At 39.9% G+C, this 17,540-nt stretch overlaps 1 protein-coding gene across 24 annotated transcripts in view; it reads left to right on the top strand.

The window, feature by feature from the left end:
• LOC118431007 (basement membrane-specific heparan sulfate proteoglycan core protein-like) overlaps positions 1 to 17,540 on the top strand; it is a 117,353-nt gene that overhangs the window by 89,494 nt on the left and 10,319 nt on the right. For 23 of the 24 annotated variants that reach the window (XM_035842056.1, XM_035842061.1, XM_035842057.1 and 20 more), the window contains 21 exons: positions 26 to 151; positions 1,022 to 1,291; positions 1,838 to 2,019; positions 2,456 to 2,573; positions 2,979 to 3,125; positions 6,191 to 6,319; positions 6,673 to 6,822; positions 7,381 to 7,503; positions 7,726 to 7,833; positions 8,279 to 8,458; positions 9,207 to 9,467; positions 9,966 to 10,131; positions 10,699 to 10,802; positions 11,565 to 11,686; positions 12,233 to 12,380; positions 12,859 to 13,031; positions 13,479 to 13,566; positions 13,981 to 14,094; positions 14,398 to 14,566; positions 15,764 to 15,927; positions 16,253 to 16,406. In XM_035842056.1, the coding sequence (XP_035697949.1) occupies positions 26 to 151; positions 1,022 to 1,291; positions 1,838 to 2,019; positions 2,456 to 2,573; positions 2,979 to 3,125; positions 6,191 to 6,319; positions 6,673 to 6,822; positions 7,381 to 7,503; positions 7,726 to 7,833; positions 8,279 to 8,458; positions 9,207 to 9,467; positions 9,966 to 10,131; positions 10,699 to 10,802; positions 11,565 to 11,686; positions 12,233 to 12,380; positions 12,859 to 13,031; positions 13,479 to 13,566; positions 13,981 to 14,094; positions 14,398 to 14,566; positions 15,764 to 15,927; positions 16,253 to 16,406 (3,196 nt within the window). The remainder of the gene's footprint in view (positions 1 to 25; positions 152 to 1,021; positions 1,292 to 1,837; positions 2,020 to 2,455; positions 2,574 to 2,978; positions 3,126 to 6,190; positions 6,320 to 6,672; positions 6,823 to 7,380; positions 7,504 to 7,725; positions 7,834 to 8,278; positions 8,459 to 9,206; positions 9,468 to 9,965; positions 10,132 to 10,698; positions 10,803 to 11,564; positions 11,687 to 12,232; positions 12,381 to 12,858; positions 13,032 to 13,478; positions 13,567 to 13,980; positions 14,095 to 14,397; positions 14,567 to 15,763; positions 15,928 to 16,252; positions 16,407 to 17,540) is intronic. The other variant, XM_035842063.1, reaches the window with a different exon arrangement.

Raw genomic sequence — 17,540 nt, forward strand, 5'->3', positions numbered from 1 at the left:
ATCGATTTTTTCCTTTTCTGACTAGTGTTTGGAACTAGAGACTTAGTACAGGGTGATTCAGGGTACTATATTATTGACAAGGACATGTCAACAATTGAGGAATGCACACATGGCCATAAGTCACCATCCTGTGGCAAGTCGAATATGTCTGGTAGGAAGGCTGTGATTGGTCGTTTTGACTTTTGTGTTCTTGTTTCTGGTTGGTGTGCTTGGTGTGATATCAGTTTAGGAAGAAATCTGACATCAGCTGACAGCGTATGTAGTATGATGGTTAAGAAAACAAAGCCTCTTGACAAATGGTAATTTAGGAAAGAAAAACTGCTTGAATGTCACATTCCATGTCTTTAAAAATGACACTTGTAAGGTTTGCAAATCATGAACTGTTAATGGTCTTATTCTAATCCACAATGTGATGTATAAAATTGTAAAACATTGTTCATTGTTAAACTGATATCCCAGCCAAATAGATTCAATGTTAGGGCTAGCGCTGGAATAATGATTTAATTAGAAAGTTAGACCATTCCTTTGGCAATATCAATACAGAAATTAATATTTCTAAAACATGAGACGAAACCATTTCTACTCCTTACAAATGTCACTTTTTAAGTACATGGAGACAGAGACTGTGGAATAAAGGTTTAAAGAAGTGCATCTCCAAGGACGTTGCTGCAATGAAGCACTTTGTGGACCTACATGTACATCTAACTTTATGCCTGGACAGAGACTGACTTGCTGCTTTTTTTACTTTCTTGTTACTGTTCTTGAGTGCCTGATGTACTGTGGTTATAAAGAACTATGCACTTGCATATGAAGTTGGAAGTGTAGACCAATAAACTAACCGTCAGAGTGAGCTAAGAGTGATAAAACAAGATGCATAATAAGCTTGTGATAACATCAGTACTATTCAGCCTTCTAAGAAAATTGCCTGACACTCTTATAATACCTTCCTTCTGATGTCTACCCCAACACCGGTTATTCCAGTTGAATGTTAAGAAAGACGTTTGACGATCTTCTTTTTCAGTACAAGGAGCACCCGAGGTCACAGTGAGACCAGAAGTGATGGAGGTACCCGAGGGAGAACGTGTTGTGTTGGAGTGTAACGCGAGGGGCAACCCAACTCCCACGCTATCCTGGAACAAGTACAATGACCCCATACCTGTTGGAGCAGTGGAAAGTAATGGAGTGCTGACCATTCCTCAGGCGCGGTTGTCTGACTCTGGGCACTACGTGTGCACTGGGTCCAACAGTGTGGGAACGGAACAGAAGAGAGTGGAGCTGAGAATTTCAAGACGTGAGGGGCTATTTGAGTTTATCTTCCTGAGACATTTCGCTATGTATAATCTGCCTAAATTTTCTATTTTGTAGGTAACAGTCACATGTACCCGTCACTAGTGTTCTGGTTCATTGGGTACTGGTTAAGATTTAAAAACTGCCAATTTTAAGACGTAAGATTCTATTTGAGTTTATCTTCCTGAGACATTTTGCTAGTATGTGTAATCTGCCTAACTTTTCTATTTTGTAAGTGACAGTTACATGATTTTGTCACTAGTGTTCTGGTTCAGTAGGTATTGGAAAGACTTAGAAAATGCCAGTTTAGCTTTATTGGTGTTCGCAAAAAAATGATGAATGGCACAACAAATTGTTGTCCTCATTTGACCCAAGGCCTGGAAAATGCTAGTTAGATTAGATACTTAACAGAAAGAAATTAAGAAACATTCAAATGCTGTTGTTTTAGATAAAAGTTAACTCCCTCCCTTGCACCGATATTTTGAAGACTACGAAAATACAGAATCTTTTACATGTACTTAATGGACCGTTACTCATTACCCCCTTCCAGTGCTGCAGAGGCCGCCCACAGCTGCCATTGAGACGGTTGGTCCGGGTGGGCAGGTGTCGCAGCCGAACCTCCTCACAGCTACAACAGGGCAGACTGTACAGCTGCGCTGTGTGGTGTCAGGTGAACCTGTGCCAACTATCACCTGGGGCAAGCATGGAGGAGCACTGGCACAAAACCATCAGGTAATTTCTATATAGTACACGTCTTACCTCCCACAACACTGTTGCATCGGTCAGCTCAGTACGCGTACTTTTTCCATAGGGTGCAGTCTAAATGATACATGCATTTAGGTAATATCTATATATAAAATTTCTATATGATGGATAAATGGCTGTACATCTATGAAAATGCATGTAAGATATCTATGATTTAAATCAACTTGAAAGTTAAAGTCCTTTCCACACCATAAAGTGTTTGGGGTGGCACCCATCTCAGTTTGGCAGATTTGTCACTATAGCAGAGGGCTAACGAACTAGTAGCACTGTATTCAACTCCCATGCTCTGATTTCATAAGTTCTCGAATCTGCAACCAACAGCATGTAAAACAAGCAGTCTTTTTGTATTATTGGTATACTTTTTTCATGTCTGAAAGCTGTGAGACTGTTGTCCCTGTCCTAGGTGCTGAATGACGTGCTGCGGATTGTGAGGGTGTCCAGTGCAGACCGTGGCATGTACGTCTGCACAGTAGACAACATGGCCGGGGTGTCCTCTGCTTCCATCATGCTGGAAGTGGAATGTAAGATCTTACACTTTGTTAAGATTTGAAACTACTGTCTATTACATGTGTTTCCATACCTTGTATCCATCTCTAACTTCTTTATCCAAGGTCAAGTGACACCCAAGTAACTACCTTTGGTTTGTCTGTAATTTTAGAAATGTGAACATAACCTATCTCAATGCTAAAGAATAGTGAATGCTGTATTGCCAGCTCTGTAAGATAGTGTTAGGCTCTCATTACATCAATTATTGAGAATTTATTCAAAACTCTCTGTAATTTTTTATACAACTTTTGGATTCAACATCTGTCATGCTTGATAGCAATCATTATTTCAAAACTGAGCTCTGTGTAACCTTCTTTGAAGTACTTTGTAGCAAGGCATTTATTTCAGAGGTTGAGTCATTTTTTTTTTCTGTATAACAGCTCGAGACCTACCAGCCGTTCAGATCTTCCCGACTGCAAACATGGACCTACAGATCGGACAGTCGACCCAGTTGCAGTGTCAGGCGACAAGCGGCCGCCCGGCGCCAACCATCGTGTGGAGCAGGGCTGGGAATGAGGAGTTTACAGGTAACCTTTGCAGCTGGTTATCTAATCTTCTGAAAGTGCTTAAAGGCAACCTAAGCAATATCATATTGTTAAAAGTGGAAATATTCTGAATAAGGCCGTCTGTATAATATGGACATCTGATGCACTATTTTAGCACGTTTACATCATTATTTCATAAATTGAGCCGTTAAAAACAGCACAGGAATGAGTTGCACAAGGATTCCAGATCAAGTCCTTATTTTGGGGGGGTACAATAATAAGGAATATCCTCGTGCAACTTGTCTCTGGGCTGTTTTTAACCGCTCAAAGTATCAAATTATGATGTAAATGTGAGATTACAGTGCAGTAGATGTCAATATCATGCAGATTGCCTTCTCAGCAGCCGTAAGGTTGCCCAGAGGGTATGTACAGTGATTTTCAAGACCTTGTCTGAAAACTGCCATAACTCGGCCATAAATGATACAGAATGGTTCAAACTTGACAGAAAGGTAAAATAGAGTGTTATGGTTGTAAAAATGATAATTCTATGATGGAAATTATCAAATATTTTTATAATTTCATATATAATATAATGTATATTTTTTTCACAAAAAAAGGCAATCTGAGGACCCATTCCCAGCATTAGAAACGTATGATTTTTTGAGGGTACATACTTTGATCTACTCCCGTTTCGGAACTGTTTAGCAACATTGAAAATATTATTCCTGTTTTAGTAAAAATATGATTTTTTTCTTTTCCAGTGACATAGTTCGGGGGTGTCCCTGTCTTTGTTGCCTTAAAGCATAAGACACCTAATGATAAGTAAAATGTGTAACACAGGTTCGTCTAGCACAGGTCATTACAAATCATTCTACTTCAAATCTAATCTTCCTTAGAGATTGCTAGGTGTCCTCAGAACGTTTTAAAGTTTAGATTATAAATATTTCCCTTCAAGAGAAAATCTTGCTGTCAATCAAGCCAAGGAGCTAATGAATAATGTCCTTCGCACCCCTATGAGATGTAATTATCTGTAATTTGCGCTTTCTACAAAACAAAAGGTCTAATGATTACAAGTCTTTTGTTTTGTAGTCTTTTGTTATGCAGTGTGTCTATGTTGTTTCAAGGAGGTTGAAAGAGGGAAGTCCTTGGTTGTTTATACTACAGGGTCAGCATTAGCTTTCTTGTTTTCAGTGACATCAAGATCTTGACTAACATGTTTTTTACTAATAAACACACACACACACAATGATCCTGATGCAATGGAAGATTTATACAGGTCCATATTTAGGTGAATTTTCATAGATAAGGCAGAAGCATTTCAGAAAAAAATGCATCGGAAGCAACATTTTCCAAGGAGATTATACCTCCTTGCTACCGGCAAACAAAGAACCCAAGCCAGTGCACACTGTAGAAGGGGTCAGCATACTAGTACAAAGTATTGACTCTCAGACTGGTTGTTTGACTTTGACTTCAAAGACATTGAGTCAAAACTCGTGTAACAGTGGGGCTCAAGCGCTGCTAAACCAATCACGGCAACAGCTCCGAGCTTGTGGTGTCGTGGTTTGCACGTTGGATTTGTAATCTGCCGCCCGGGTTCCATTCCGGGTGTCCGAATGTAGTACTAGTAGTCTGCATGTTGTTTCTTTCTGTTCCTACTCGCCCCTCGAATGTCTACATTGATTTCCACGCCGACCTTGTACACGTAACAGGCTGAATGCGTCACACAGTGAGTAACAGGCTAGCAGATGTGTCATACTGTGAGGTTTGAGTATGGCGTAAGTTTACACAGGAATATCGATCTCACAGATTCCAGGACCAATCTTGAAAGAAAAGGGGAAGTATTAAAGTGTCACAGTGGGGTTCAAGCGCTGTCAAACTAACCACACGAACAGTATAGCTTGTATAGGTGTTGTGGTTTGCATGTTGGACTTGTAATCTGCCACCCCGGGTTCCATTCCGGGTGTCGGTATGTTGTTTTGTTCTGTTCCTACTCACCCCACTAATTCCTACACTTGTTTTTTTTTTTTGAAATCCTATTAATCTCATACTTAACTTAAACTCATCCAAAGAATTTTTGGATCGTCAATGGTCCAACCAAAATGAAAGAAAACACAAACTCGTATAAGTCAGAGAGTGTGAAGAAATAATCACAATCTTGTGTTGTCTACACAAGTGACAAACGTTTTACAGGGAACTTGCCTCATTCAAGGATTTTTGCTTTGTTATATGAATGTGTATTATGCGTAGTACTTCAAATGCAAGTTGTTTATGTGTAGGTAATCAAACTCACTTTTGTAAAAGATTTTGGCTCAGTAACTGTCTTGAATATCACATAGTATATATATATTTTGTTCTCTCACCCTACAGCCCTACATGTTTTGGTACTCCTAAAGAATTTCAAAGGAAAGTAACTTTTGAAGTCCTTTGAATACAATACCTATTATCTAGTTTTACTGTTGGCATATGACGGGGTACACCAATTATCTCACTAGGAAGAAATTAGCGCGCGATTCAAATTCAGAACAGAGGCGGGACAGAGGGCGGGGAAGGTCTGGCAATTATCAGCCAAACTCCTGCATATTAGCAAGGGCCTAGGCTGCACTGGGTTCATTACAATATTACAGTAGCTTATTATCATATTCAAATGAGATCTTTGCTGGGGGTAACTCTGGGCAACCTTACGGCAGTGGAGTTATTCGGAATATTTCCACTTTGACGCTGTAATATTGTTTAGGTTGCCTTTAAGTCGAAACATGTTTATTCATTATCTCTGGAGATTAGTGACTTCTGATAGGGGTACTGTTTCTGTTTGTGTGTTCACATCTAAAACTCAAATGCAAGATTCTTCAGATGTATTGAATTTTGGCTTTTTGGTAGTTACTGATTTCCAGAGGACACATGACAACTTTTGGAACAGTTTTTCAGTATTTTTAGGTTTTGGAGACATATAGGTCTTATGTATCTTGCCTATTGGTAGAATGTATGATGCAAGCTCTTACTGGAATATATTAATACGATAGTCTCCAAGCAGAGGCTTCTTACTTCACAAAGGTTTGTGTTCGATTCACTCTTTTTTTAAAGTCGTCATGAATTTGATCTTTTTACAGACAGAATAGATGTCAGGGATGGAGTCCTGACCATCCGTGACGTGACCCCTGCAGAACAGGGTGCCTACGTCTGTACCGCTAACAATGATATAGGGTCTATCCAGGCTACAGCAAACATCAGGGTGCAAGGTAAGTACTTCAGATTCTTTTAACAAGTTTCCAATGCCCTAAGAATTAAAAGGAAATACCAAGCTATACATATATTGATATATAGTGTTTTGATGAGGAGACATCATACCAAGGACAGTTTCATAAGGATCTAGTGCTTAAAATGTATGCATGCCTAGGCTGACCCAGTGTAATGACTTTGTTGTCGTTTTCAATAAAAACATACAAGTACAAAATGCAAAACTCTGTTTCCATCCTTTTTTAGATTATATTACTAGAAATGGGGTATATCTACATTGTAAATATGAAAAATTCTGGGAAGGATATGATGAATCAAAACTGAAGGGATTTCTCTGCTACCTTGTCCACCCTAGGATATCCACGGGTGACCATCAGTCCCGCTGGACCGGTCAGCGTTGGGCTGGGTGAGCGGCTGTACCTGGAGTGTGTGGCCACAGGTGACCCCGCACCAGTAGTCAGGTGGACCAGGTCCGGACAACCCACAACAAGAGCCAGGGTGGAAGGTGAGTCAGAATCTGATGTACAACTTAACTACTGGTAGTAGATATTGTTATTAGGTTATTGGGTGGGCTGGCTACACTCTTTTCGCAGCTAGGGTCTGAATAACGAGGAGCTTACAGTAGGTGGGGCTAACTTGCAAGGGACTGGAGCAGCTGCCATTCAGGGCTAACTCAGGTGACCTTAATGCAACAGTAATTGCCCCAGGTGCAGCCATAAAACTGTAGGTTTTGAACCACTCACACTGGGAAGGAACCCTATTCTTAAGGTGGGATGAGTTCCTTTACATGCTGAAGTCGTGGCTCTCCTCAAATAAAGGACCTCCATTTAATGCCCTATCCGAGGTACAGTCAAACTCCAAATGGTACCCCTAGACATGGTGCAATTTTATTATGCCCTGCCAAATTCTATGGTTGAAAAGGTGGCCATCAAAGTGCTAGAGAGTGCCCAATACCTCTTAGTACGACATACATTTCTCATTTGTCTTCACCCAGGACAGTTTGTGTTTGTTGTAGGAAGAAAGCAGATAGCTCAGATTCATCTTATCTCATTGTCCTTCCCAGGAGGTGACACCCAGAACAGTGCAGTGTTGGAGATTGACCGTGTGTCTGTGGAAGATTCGGGAGTCTACACCTGCGAGTCTAACAACAATATCGGCATCTCAGAGTCTTCTGTTCAAGTTATCGGTAACAATAATGCCCTATTTCATTAATAGTATTAGTGTCAGTAAAAGTTATTAGGGTGAAAAATGAATGCTTTAGATTTTGATAAGATTATACCAACAGTGAGTGGCAATGCACAGTCTACCCTGTCTGTAATTGTTCTGTTATCTCGGCACATACATGTGTTAATGTACTGGAAGAAGACCATTTTTATGTTTTTTGAGTTGTGTCTCCTTTTTTTTGCAGTTTCTGAATCACCAGTACGACCAGACGAGGTTCCAGTGGTGACCATCACTCCTCCATTCTCTACTGTTGTAGAAGGAGACCCTGTAGAGTTTAAGTGCACTGCCACAGGTAATGGCTTGTTTTTGTCTTGCCTTTGTCTTTATTTGTACCAGAATTAAGTGGAAAAGACTACATGCTAGCATTGCTTAAGAGATGTTCAAAGTGACTGAATTTGTGAGTTTGAAAGTTGGTAACCCCAATGAAGCCATGGATTATAAACTATGTTAGTAATCAAACTTCCAGACACATAGGCTCCTCTCTTCACCCTTTGGCATTGTATAGCTGCAGAAGTTTTATACTAAATGGCCTACTTTGAATTAGCCTTGGTACCATCCAGGTAGTATTTCAGTCCTATGTTCGCTTCTGCTACCTGTCAGGAGAACTGCACATTCAAACCTTTTGGTGGTGACATCAGTTAATAAGCGAATTAAGGAATGGATTCTAGAGTGCTAGTTCGATGTTGAATACGGAACCAAAAGTATTAACTGACAAGATTTTGTTCTTGTGCATGCAGGCTCCCCACCCCCACGGCTCCGCTGGCAGAAGATCGGAGGTGCCCAGCCCCCCAGGTATCAGGTTCAGCAGGGTACACTTACTATCCCCAGTGTTCGCAGAGAGGACGAGGGAGAATACTCCTGCACTGCTGTGAACTATGCAGGGGAAGCTAGTCTGGCTGCAAGACTTGTGGTGCAAGGTACGGTAATAAAAGGGTTTATGTTAAGAAAAAGACACAGAAACAGCCTTGTGCCCAATAGAAGCTAGCTAGGCTGCAAGGCATGTGGTGCAAGGTACGGTAGTGAAAGGGTTTATGTTTACAACAAAACACAGAAACAGCCTTGTGCCCATCAAGGCAATAGCTGTTAGTCTGACTGCAAGACCATAGAGTAACATGTCGGCTGGAACAGGAGAACAGAATCGGATGTTTTTGTTTAATTAATAAGGCTGTATGGATTGGAAAATCCACTCCTGTGATGAAGGGGAATAAAGACTTAGTCATGGGATTGCATTCTTAAGAAGTAACTGTCAATTGTTTAGTATCTCTTTAATGTTGCGTTACAATATCGGTGTTTGAGACAATACTTTACTTTTGGGACGATTAGCAGTGACACACATAGCTGAGATGGAAGTAAACCAGTCTGTTCTGTTACTCCCTGGAGAATAAATAATGTTGTTATTTTATCATTCTCCAACCTGATGAAATTTTCATGACAGTCTACATTTATGAATGTAAACAATATTCAAATACAATTCAATCCCTATAGCTATAACTGGATAAAAAAAAGGAGATTTACTTTTAGACGTTTTGAGTGACATCCATCACTCTTCTTCAGCGTGACTAGAATGATCTGGCAAAACGATTCAATAATACAAGTATAGCTAAGTAGATGAACTGGTTGAACATGTCAATTCACAAATCTTATGGTGTCTTCTCATTCCCCCAGTGATTCCCATGGTCAGTATTGACCAGGAGACGATGACCGTCTCTCCTGGAGAGGAGGTCAGACTGAGGTGCGAGGCGGAGGGGACAGAACCCATCATGTACGAGTGGACGCGTGTGGACGGGGACATGAGCACGCGGGCCACCACCAGTGGAGGACTCCTGATCATCCAGCAGGTGACGACAGAAGACATGGGACAGTACAGGTGTCTGATCACCAACCCTGCTGGCATAGCGGAGGGCTTCACCAATATCATTGTCACAGGTGAGACAATTCTTATGTTTGGCTTATTTACAGATGAACTACTAAGTCAAGTTATGTCATGTTATGCTGGTAGACATGTTTGTTTCTTTGTGCCTCTTCAGGAAATTTAATTTAATTTGAAGGTTAGGTGTGACGGGTCCTTCGGTGTAATATAACCAGCTGCTGCCGTGCCGCGTGCCTGCGAAGCTGGTGTGTTACGCCAAAGGGCGGTTATACCGGCTATATAGATACAGATACAGGTTTCCTTTACAATGAATCAAGAATTGTTTTGGCCCTATGAGAAAATGTCTGCATTCTTTTTTTCAACTTGTGTTCTTCGAATTCTTTGATTATCATTCTTAGTCTTTTAGTGCAGGTTGTTAGTTTTGGCTATGAATGGCACGTACATAGGAATATCTCATTGTTCATGTTAACTTGCAGCATCTTACATGCATGGCTTAACTTGAATCTGCCTAGAAACAAAATTCTAACTAAAGATCCCACAAATTTTGTTCACAGCACAACCCACAATAAAGACGATCTCCCCTAAGGAGTCGATGCGAGAGGCCGGCTCCACAGCTGAGTTTGGCTGTGCAGCTGCAGGGTTCCCTGTGCCCAGGATACAGTGGAGGAAGGAGGGAGATACCCTGCCTGAACAACATGTCATCTTTGGCAATGTCCTAAGGTTAGGGGATGAGATCAAGCACTTTATTATAGCTACAACGGTGTCCTTTTCATCATCATCATGGTTGCTGCATATCCTGAGGCAGGCTATCATTGTTCTCATTTGTCTTTTGCCAGCTGCTAGGCGTTGTTTTTAGGATATCTGACAATTCTCTTTATGTTTTAAGGCTATTTTGTTTCATGCATTGTGAAGGGTACAGTCAGATACAGATCTTTGATGCAGTACCCAGAAGTGGTGTCCTAGCCTTGCCCTGAGCAATGTAGTAAAAAAAGAAAAGATTTGTATACCTCCAATCATGTCATCACTTGTTTGTCTCCCCCATTTAATGAAGTTGTTTTTCTTATGCAAAACTCTAATACACCAGTTATAGAAATGATTGCCCAGAGTACCCAGAAGTGGTGTCCTAGTAAAAAAAGAAAAGATTTGTATACCTCCAATCATGTCATCACTTGTTTGTCTCCCCCATTTAATGAGGTTGTTTTTGTTATGCAAAACTCTAATACACCAGTTATGAAATGATTTTTTTTGCCTCTTAAAATACCAATATTTTATCTTGTTACTGTCCAGAATTCCAAATCTTAAGCCAGAGGATGCTGGGACATATGTTTGTGTGGCATCCAATGAGCTGGGGTCCACTGAAGAGAAGGCCACCTTGAGTGTAGCTGGGGAAGGTAAGACATTCAAGAAACATACTGCTTGACATTTCAGCTACCACTTAATATAAAGATGGCTAACAAGGACAGGTGCTTTCTTAATAGTGTTAATGCCATGTCAGTACCAAGTGCAAGAATATGCTTGCTGATTTTAACACAATTTCAGTACCAAGGAGAGGTTCACGCTAGTTAGTGTAAACACACTTTCAGTACCAATGACAGGAATATGCTAGTAACTTTTAAAATGTTTAGAGTACCAAGAACAAGAGCTAGTTAAATAGTGTGAAAGCTATCATAGTACCATAGTACCAAGGATAGGAGTATGCTAGATAATGTTAACATAATTTCAGTACCAAGGAGAGGTACATGCTACTTGCTGTAAACACAGTTTCAATTAAGATACATTTTGTAGTAACAAGAACAGTAAGAGGCTAGTTTTAGTAAACACATTTTCAATACCAATAACATGTCATGCTAGTTGGGTGAAAACATTTTCAGCACCAAGATCAGTATCATGTTAGTTTGGAGAACACATTTTCAGCACCAAGATCAGTATCATGTTAGTTCGGAGAACACATTTTCAGTACCATGGTCAGTAATATGCATGGTGGATGAACACATTTTCAGTGCCAAGGTCAGTAAGATGTTAGTTGGGTGATCACATTTCATCATCATCATATTAGTAGCAAGGACAGTTACATGCAAGTAAATGTTATTTTATTACTAAGGACAGGATAATGTCAGTTACTGACTGTTTAATGTGGTTCATTTTCCTTGCAGAAGCACCTCCTGCAGTAGAAATCAATCTGAAGACAGCAGCACAGATGGTGCGTATAGGAGAGAAGGTGGAGTTTGACTGTGCAGCCTCTGGGGAGCCCAGGCCACTGATAGAGTGGACAAAGGTATTTGCTCTTTCCTCGCACTCTGTTGTGTGGCAGACATTTGTTTATGGTACACATTGTGTCAAATGGCATACCTTCGTCATTGATTTTTGCAACCTAATAACAGTGGACGGTCATATGGACAGCTAAAGCCAATATGCTGTTCACTAACTTATTCCCTTCCAATGTTATACATTGTGTACCGGTATGTGCACTCAATAGGACACTGGGGAAATAATCATTGCCCAAGAAGGAGAAAAAAAGGAATTAATGTAATGTTTGAACTTTTGTGGTGGTTTTATTTTCCTGCTTTTTGCAGTAACATTGCCACTGGATATTCATGACATCTCAAATGTGTCTTACATTCGCATGACTAGTGTACTACATACATGTAATTGTTTCAACTGCAAGTCTGCAAATTGGAGAAAATCGGCTTTTGCCACCTGTCGGTAAATGAAACCATCCCAAAAGTAAAACTTGTCCAAAAATGTACATGTAAAGTGTTTTAGATAGAATGGATACACTCCTAACATGCTAAAGGTTAAACAAGTTTGCCTACCCTGGCAGGTGGATGGGAGGCTACCTGACAATGCTGAGGTTCGAGACGGCATCCTGACCATCCCTGCAGTAAGGCCTGGAGACGAGGGGCGGTACAGGTGCAAGGCCTCCAACAGATTCGGGGCATCTGAGCAGGAAGTGTCCCTCAGCCTGGAAGGTAGGAGTTGAATTTGGGTCATGAAATTTACATATCTAGTTCAGAAATGATAAATAATCCTGAAGAATTGAGTAATGAAATCTGAGTCTGCTAATTAACTATGCAAAAACACTATATTTTCCCTCTCCTTCAAGATACAAGAAAAAAATGGTTTACAGAGGTTTTGGCACATGCCGAATACAAATCTGACCTCAAAAATGGGTCATGGTTCTGCATGCAAAGGAATTAAATCAAGATCAAGTTTTCATGTGCACAGTTACAGACATTTGTAAAGTTGATGTTGTTAGTTTACAGAATATCTTTTGCATCCCACTACATGTACTTTAACATGGACTTATCCCGCACATAGACTGCACTGCCATGTACAGGGCTTGGATGGTAGATCGCCAGATCCATGCCAGGGATTTTATATGGCACAGCTTCCTTGTGAGTTTCTTACTTTAACATGATTTTTGATATGTATCCCCTCCCACTCTAGCTGCGCCGACCATGACAGTAAAGCCAGAGGTGCGTAATGTGATGCTGGGTTCCACAGCTGTCTTCACCTGCCTGGCAAGTGGTTCTCCGCCACCTGAAATCACCTGGAGAAAGGAGAATGGCGACCTACCTGATGACCACATGATCGATAATGGTGTCCTCACCATTCCTTCGGTAAGCAGTCCTTCAAGATGTGACAATGTTGCAATGTTGAAATAATGGCTACTGTCCTTGGTACTGAAAATGTGCTCACTTACTGTTTCACATATGTGATAGAAAGTCTGATAGGAAATGATTTGCATTTTTGGGTTTGATAAATGTGAAACAGCAAGTGAGCACATTTTCAGTACCAATGACAGTAGCCATCCTTTCAATGTTGTAAATTGAAAATTCCTTCATTGTTGAAGATAGAAAAGCCAAGAAGATATCTTTGGCACTAATTTCTCTTTCTTCTGTTTTGTTTCTGCATGGGTTGGCCTCCTTGGCAATTGGCTAGCATAACCAAACAGCTCTTAAGTTACATATATGGAGTTGAATGTGTGCATTGGTAACAAAATACTTCCAAGTACTTCAGTGCTTTGTATCAAGTGATGAATGATTGTACTTTGTGTCATCATGCAGATAACAAAAGAAGATGCAGGTGCTTACATCTGCTCTGCCTCAAATGAAGAAGGAGTGGCAGAGTTCCGTGCTCTTCTGAATGTCGGAGGTTTGTTTTCTGTACATTGTACTCTTGCACAATCGCAGGGAACCACATACTTGTTATTAGTGCCCAACATTCTTTGTGACCTTTTTGACTAGACACTTCGTAAGTTGTAATGTCACCTTAGTACATTTAAGGTACACACACACAAGCACATATGTATATAAACATGTAGGCACTAGTGTCACAAGTATACATAGACAGCAGTATATATAGAGTGTCGCTATTTATACACCTTTGTTTGTTTGTTTCTTTCCTTGTTTTCCTTCATTTAAACTCCATAGCACTCCATACGGCTCTAGGGGTTGTGTAATGTTTATGAGACATTTATTATGAACCAGACTATCACTCCTTTATACCAAGTATTTCTAGAGGTCATGAGAGAACTTGCAATAACAAATGCTACTGTTTTTCCTCCAGAGTTGATCCCGTACTTCACCCAGACTCCCCTGTCCTACATGACCTTCCCCACACTCCGTGAGGCCTACCTACAGTTTGACATTGAAGTGTCCTTCAAGCCTGAAAGCACAGAAGGTAAAGAGGTTATATATATCTTTCCAAATGACTTAATTACAGTAGGGTAATAACTTGTAAGTTTAGTTATGGATAAAAGATAGAAAGAAGGGACACACACTTGAAGTGCACGTACTTTCAAATATCAAACATGACTCAAGGCCATTAGTCTTGCACCATGTTTTTTATTGCTGTGGTAGAGAAAGGTGAAAATACCTACAGTAGATATAGATGCCTCTAAAAGGTAGAAAAGACTCCAACTTTCACTAATGTAACGTTACTTCCTTTGTTGTATATTTTCATTAATGTACTTCCTTTTTCCAGGGTTGATTTTGTACAATGGACAGAAGAACGGAGGTGCAGGTGACTTCATGTCGTTGGGACTGTCGGAGGGGTACGTGGAGTTCCGCTTCGATGTGGGTTCTGGAGCGGCCGTCATCCGTAGCAAGAACGCCCTGGAGCTGGGCAGGTTCCACACTGTGGTGCTGAAGAGGTAGGGCATGGGAGTTATCTATATGTAACGCTAGTTCACCTTTATTCGGGGGGTAACCTTTATCCGTAGTATTTAACACCGGGCTATTTCGGGATATCAAGTCTACTGACGGTGGTCTCAAACTGCATTATAATGAAAAAAAGCAATTTGATCGTCTATCTACGTGATATCCCTAAATATCCTGTTTTTAGGTACAACGGATATAGGTTACCCCGCGAATAAAGGTGAACTACCGTTACATCACTTATTGATTTTATGGAAAAGGGAAAAATGTTACCTCAGCTGTACATTTCTTATAAATCAAACAGTAACACACAAACATTGTGACAAATATATTGTAATGAATGGCAGGACCCACACTGTGGTGCTGAAGAGGTAGGGCATGGGAGTTATCTATATGTACATCACTTCTTGATTTTATGGGACATGTACCTGTACATTGTTACCTCAGCTATACATTTCTTAAAAATCAAACAGTATCACACAAAAATTGTGACAAAACAAATATATTATAATGAATGGCAGGTTCCACACTGTGGTGCTGAAGGGGTAGGGCATGGGAGTTATCTATATGTACATCATATATTGATTTTATGGCAAATGCACATTGTTACCTCAGCTATACATTTCTTAAAAATAAAACAGTATCACACAAAAATTGTGACAAATATATTATAATGAATGGCAGGTTCCACACTGTGGTGCTGAAGAGGTACAATGTAGGGCATGGGGGTTATCTACATCACTCTTTTATATCAGTTTTATAGGAAATGTTGTACATTGTTACATCAGTTCTACATTTCTTAAAAATCAAACTGTATCACACAAAAATTGTGACAGATAGATTGTAATGAATGACAGGTTCCACACTATGGTGCTTGGGGCTTGGGGTTTATCTGCATCACTTTTATAGGAGATGTTGTACATTGTTACTAGTACATCAGCTCTAATTTTTTTGTTTAAATCAAATGGTATCACACAAAAATTGCGACAAATATAATGAATGAACAAAATTTGTACAGGTACAATCATAATTGGGGCTTGTTACATGTATATCACAATGAAAGTCAATGTCATGTTAACATTGTAGTTAGAAGAAAATTTTCTTTCATGAAATCTGTCAGGCCTAAAGTGTTAGATTTTTATGAGTACAATAGAGAACAGCAGTCACAAAAATTCTATTATTTATGTGAACAGGAACAGCAGGTTTGGTTCCCTGTCTGTGGACGGTCTCCCGGCCGTTAACGGCACGTCTCAGGGCAACTTCCGCGGGCTGGACCTGATCGAACCTCTGCACGTGGGCGGGGTCCCTGACTACGCTGCCATAGCAACAGCCTCTGGGTTGAAATCTGGCTTCATTGGTAAGCTTTCTCCTTACTTTGTCTCTCAATAAACATCTTTTATTGTACAATCTTAAATATTCATCTTGTCTCTCCCCTAACTTTCACCTATTATACTTATAGGCTGATACCAGTATAAAATATTGTGTTAAAGTCTGACTCAGCAAAAAGGTTGAATATGTTTCTTACAAGAAAGCTAGTACCCCTACTTCTGGGCACTCATTGTCTTGTATGTTTGTGTTCATCTCAAAACATCTTAGTTCCATGTCGGTACAATCTTGCAAGTGTTGTGTTCAAGTCACTAGTACAAAACAACTAATCCATATGACCTGTTTGTGAATTGTAGGCTGTCTGAGCAGACTGGAGATCAGTGCTGCCAGTGTAAACCTGGCCAGTGATGCCATCAACATCGTGGGTGTGTCCGACTGTCCCACCTGCGCCGACAAACCCTGTAAAAATGGAGGAACCTGCGTGGAGGCAACAACGGAGTATGGCTTCAGGTCAGCAGTCTTGATGAAGAAAATTAAACCTCTCCTGATAGATACAAAGTTATAGTGATATTTGTATGAGATGGTTTGTCTATTTTTGAGATGGAATGGCCTTCACTATTGTTTATCTCAACTCTTATCTTATCTACTCTTTATTTTATTGTTGGTTTACCGCAGAAGATCTGTCAATCAGTTTTCTCCACCTTCACTTTTTTTCTGTTTTTATTAGTGTTTTACTTAGTGTCATGTCTGCTTCAATTAGTGTTATGTCTGCCCATTTTTCTCAACTGTATTGTAAATAGCATGGCAGAACACTGACAATATAGGTTGTTATATGCATTGTGTTACACGTAAAGTTAGCAGTAAAAGATAAACTTATTGTATAGTTTAGTTTACTCAGTGAATATTGAGTGTGTGTGAGTGATGTTTAATGATCTTTGTCTTATTGACCTTGAGCAAAGTTGAATGGCCTGGTCAGTGTTATTAGTCATACTGCCAATTGATTCACATATTTTGTTCACAGAAAAAAGCAGGATACAAAAAAAAATCAATGATGATAACAAAGATCAGTGGTTGGTGAATGATATTTTAGTTGAATAGGCTGACCTCGCCCGCTGCAAAGTGAAATGTTAAAAAATATGCATTTTGTGAAGTTCATATACTGAAAACCATTATTTTACAAAATGCATGTACAATATCTTACAACAAACAAAAACATTACTCTTTGTATTTGAATTATAATATTAGAGACATGACAAAAAATTCTCATTATTGGCTTAAACTTGAAATTCTACCCTAATTTAGAAAGATTTTCTACCCAAAATGTGTGGAAATGAGTTTTTCCTTCCGTATGACACCACATCTTAAGACTACAATGGTCTAAGCACCGTAAACAATGATCTCAAACCCCTTCTAGATTTGATTCCCGCTAAAAGTCACAGACGCAAGGAAGAATTATATGAAAGCTTGTGCCAATTGTTTTCATATTCAACATTTTTGTCCAGTGTAGAAATTCCATCCATTTTCGTTCATTCTGAAACTCTCCCGTTATCCACCTTATCAGAAATGTGCCAATACAGCTTGTCCCATAATTTCTTCTTTTACAGTTTTTCTAAACATTATCTTCCCTGTGTGGAAATCTTGTCC

The sequence above is a fragment of the Branchiostoma floridae genome, chromosome 14 (assembly GCF_000003815.2).
Source record: "Branchiostoma floridae strain S238N-H82 chromosome 14, Bfl_VNyyK, whole genome shotgun sequence".
Lineage (NCBI taxonomy): Eukaryota > Metazoa > Chordata > Leptocardii > Amphioxiformes > Branchiostomatidae > Branchiostoma > Branchiostoma floridae.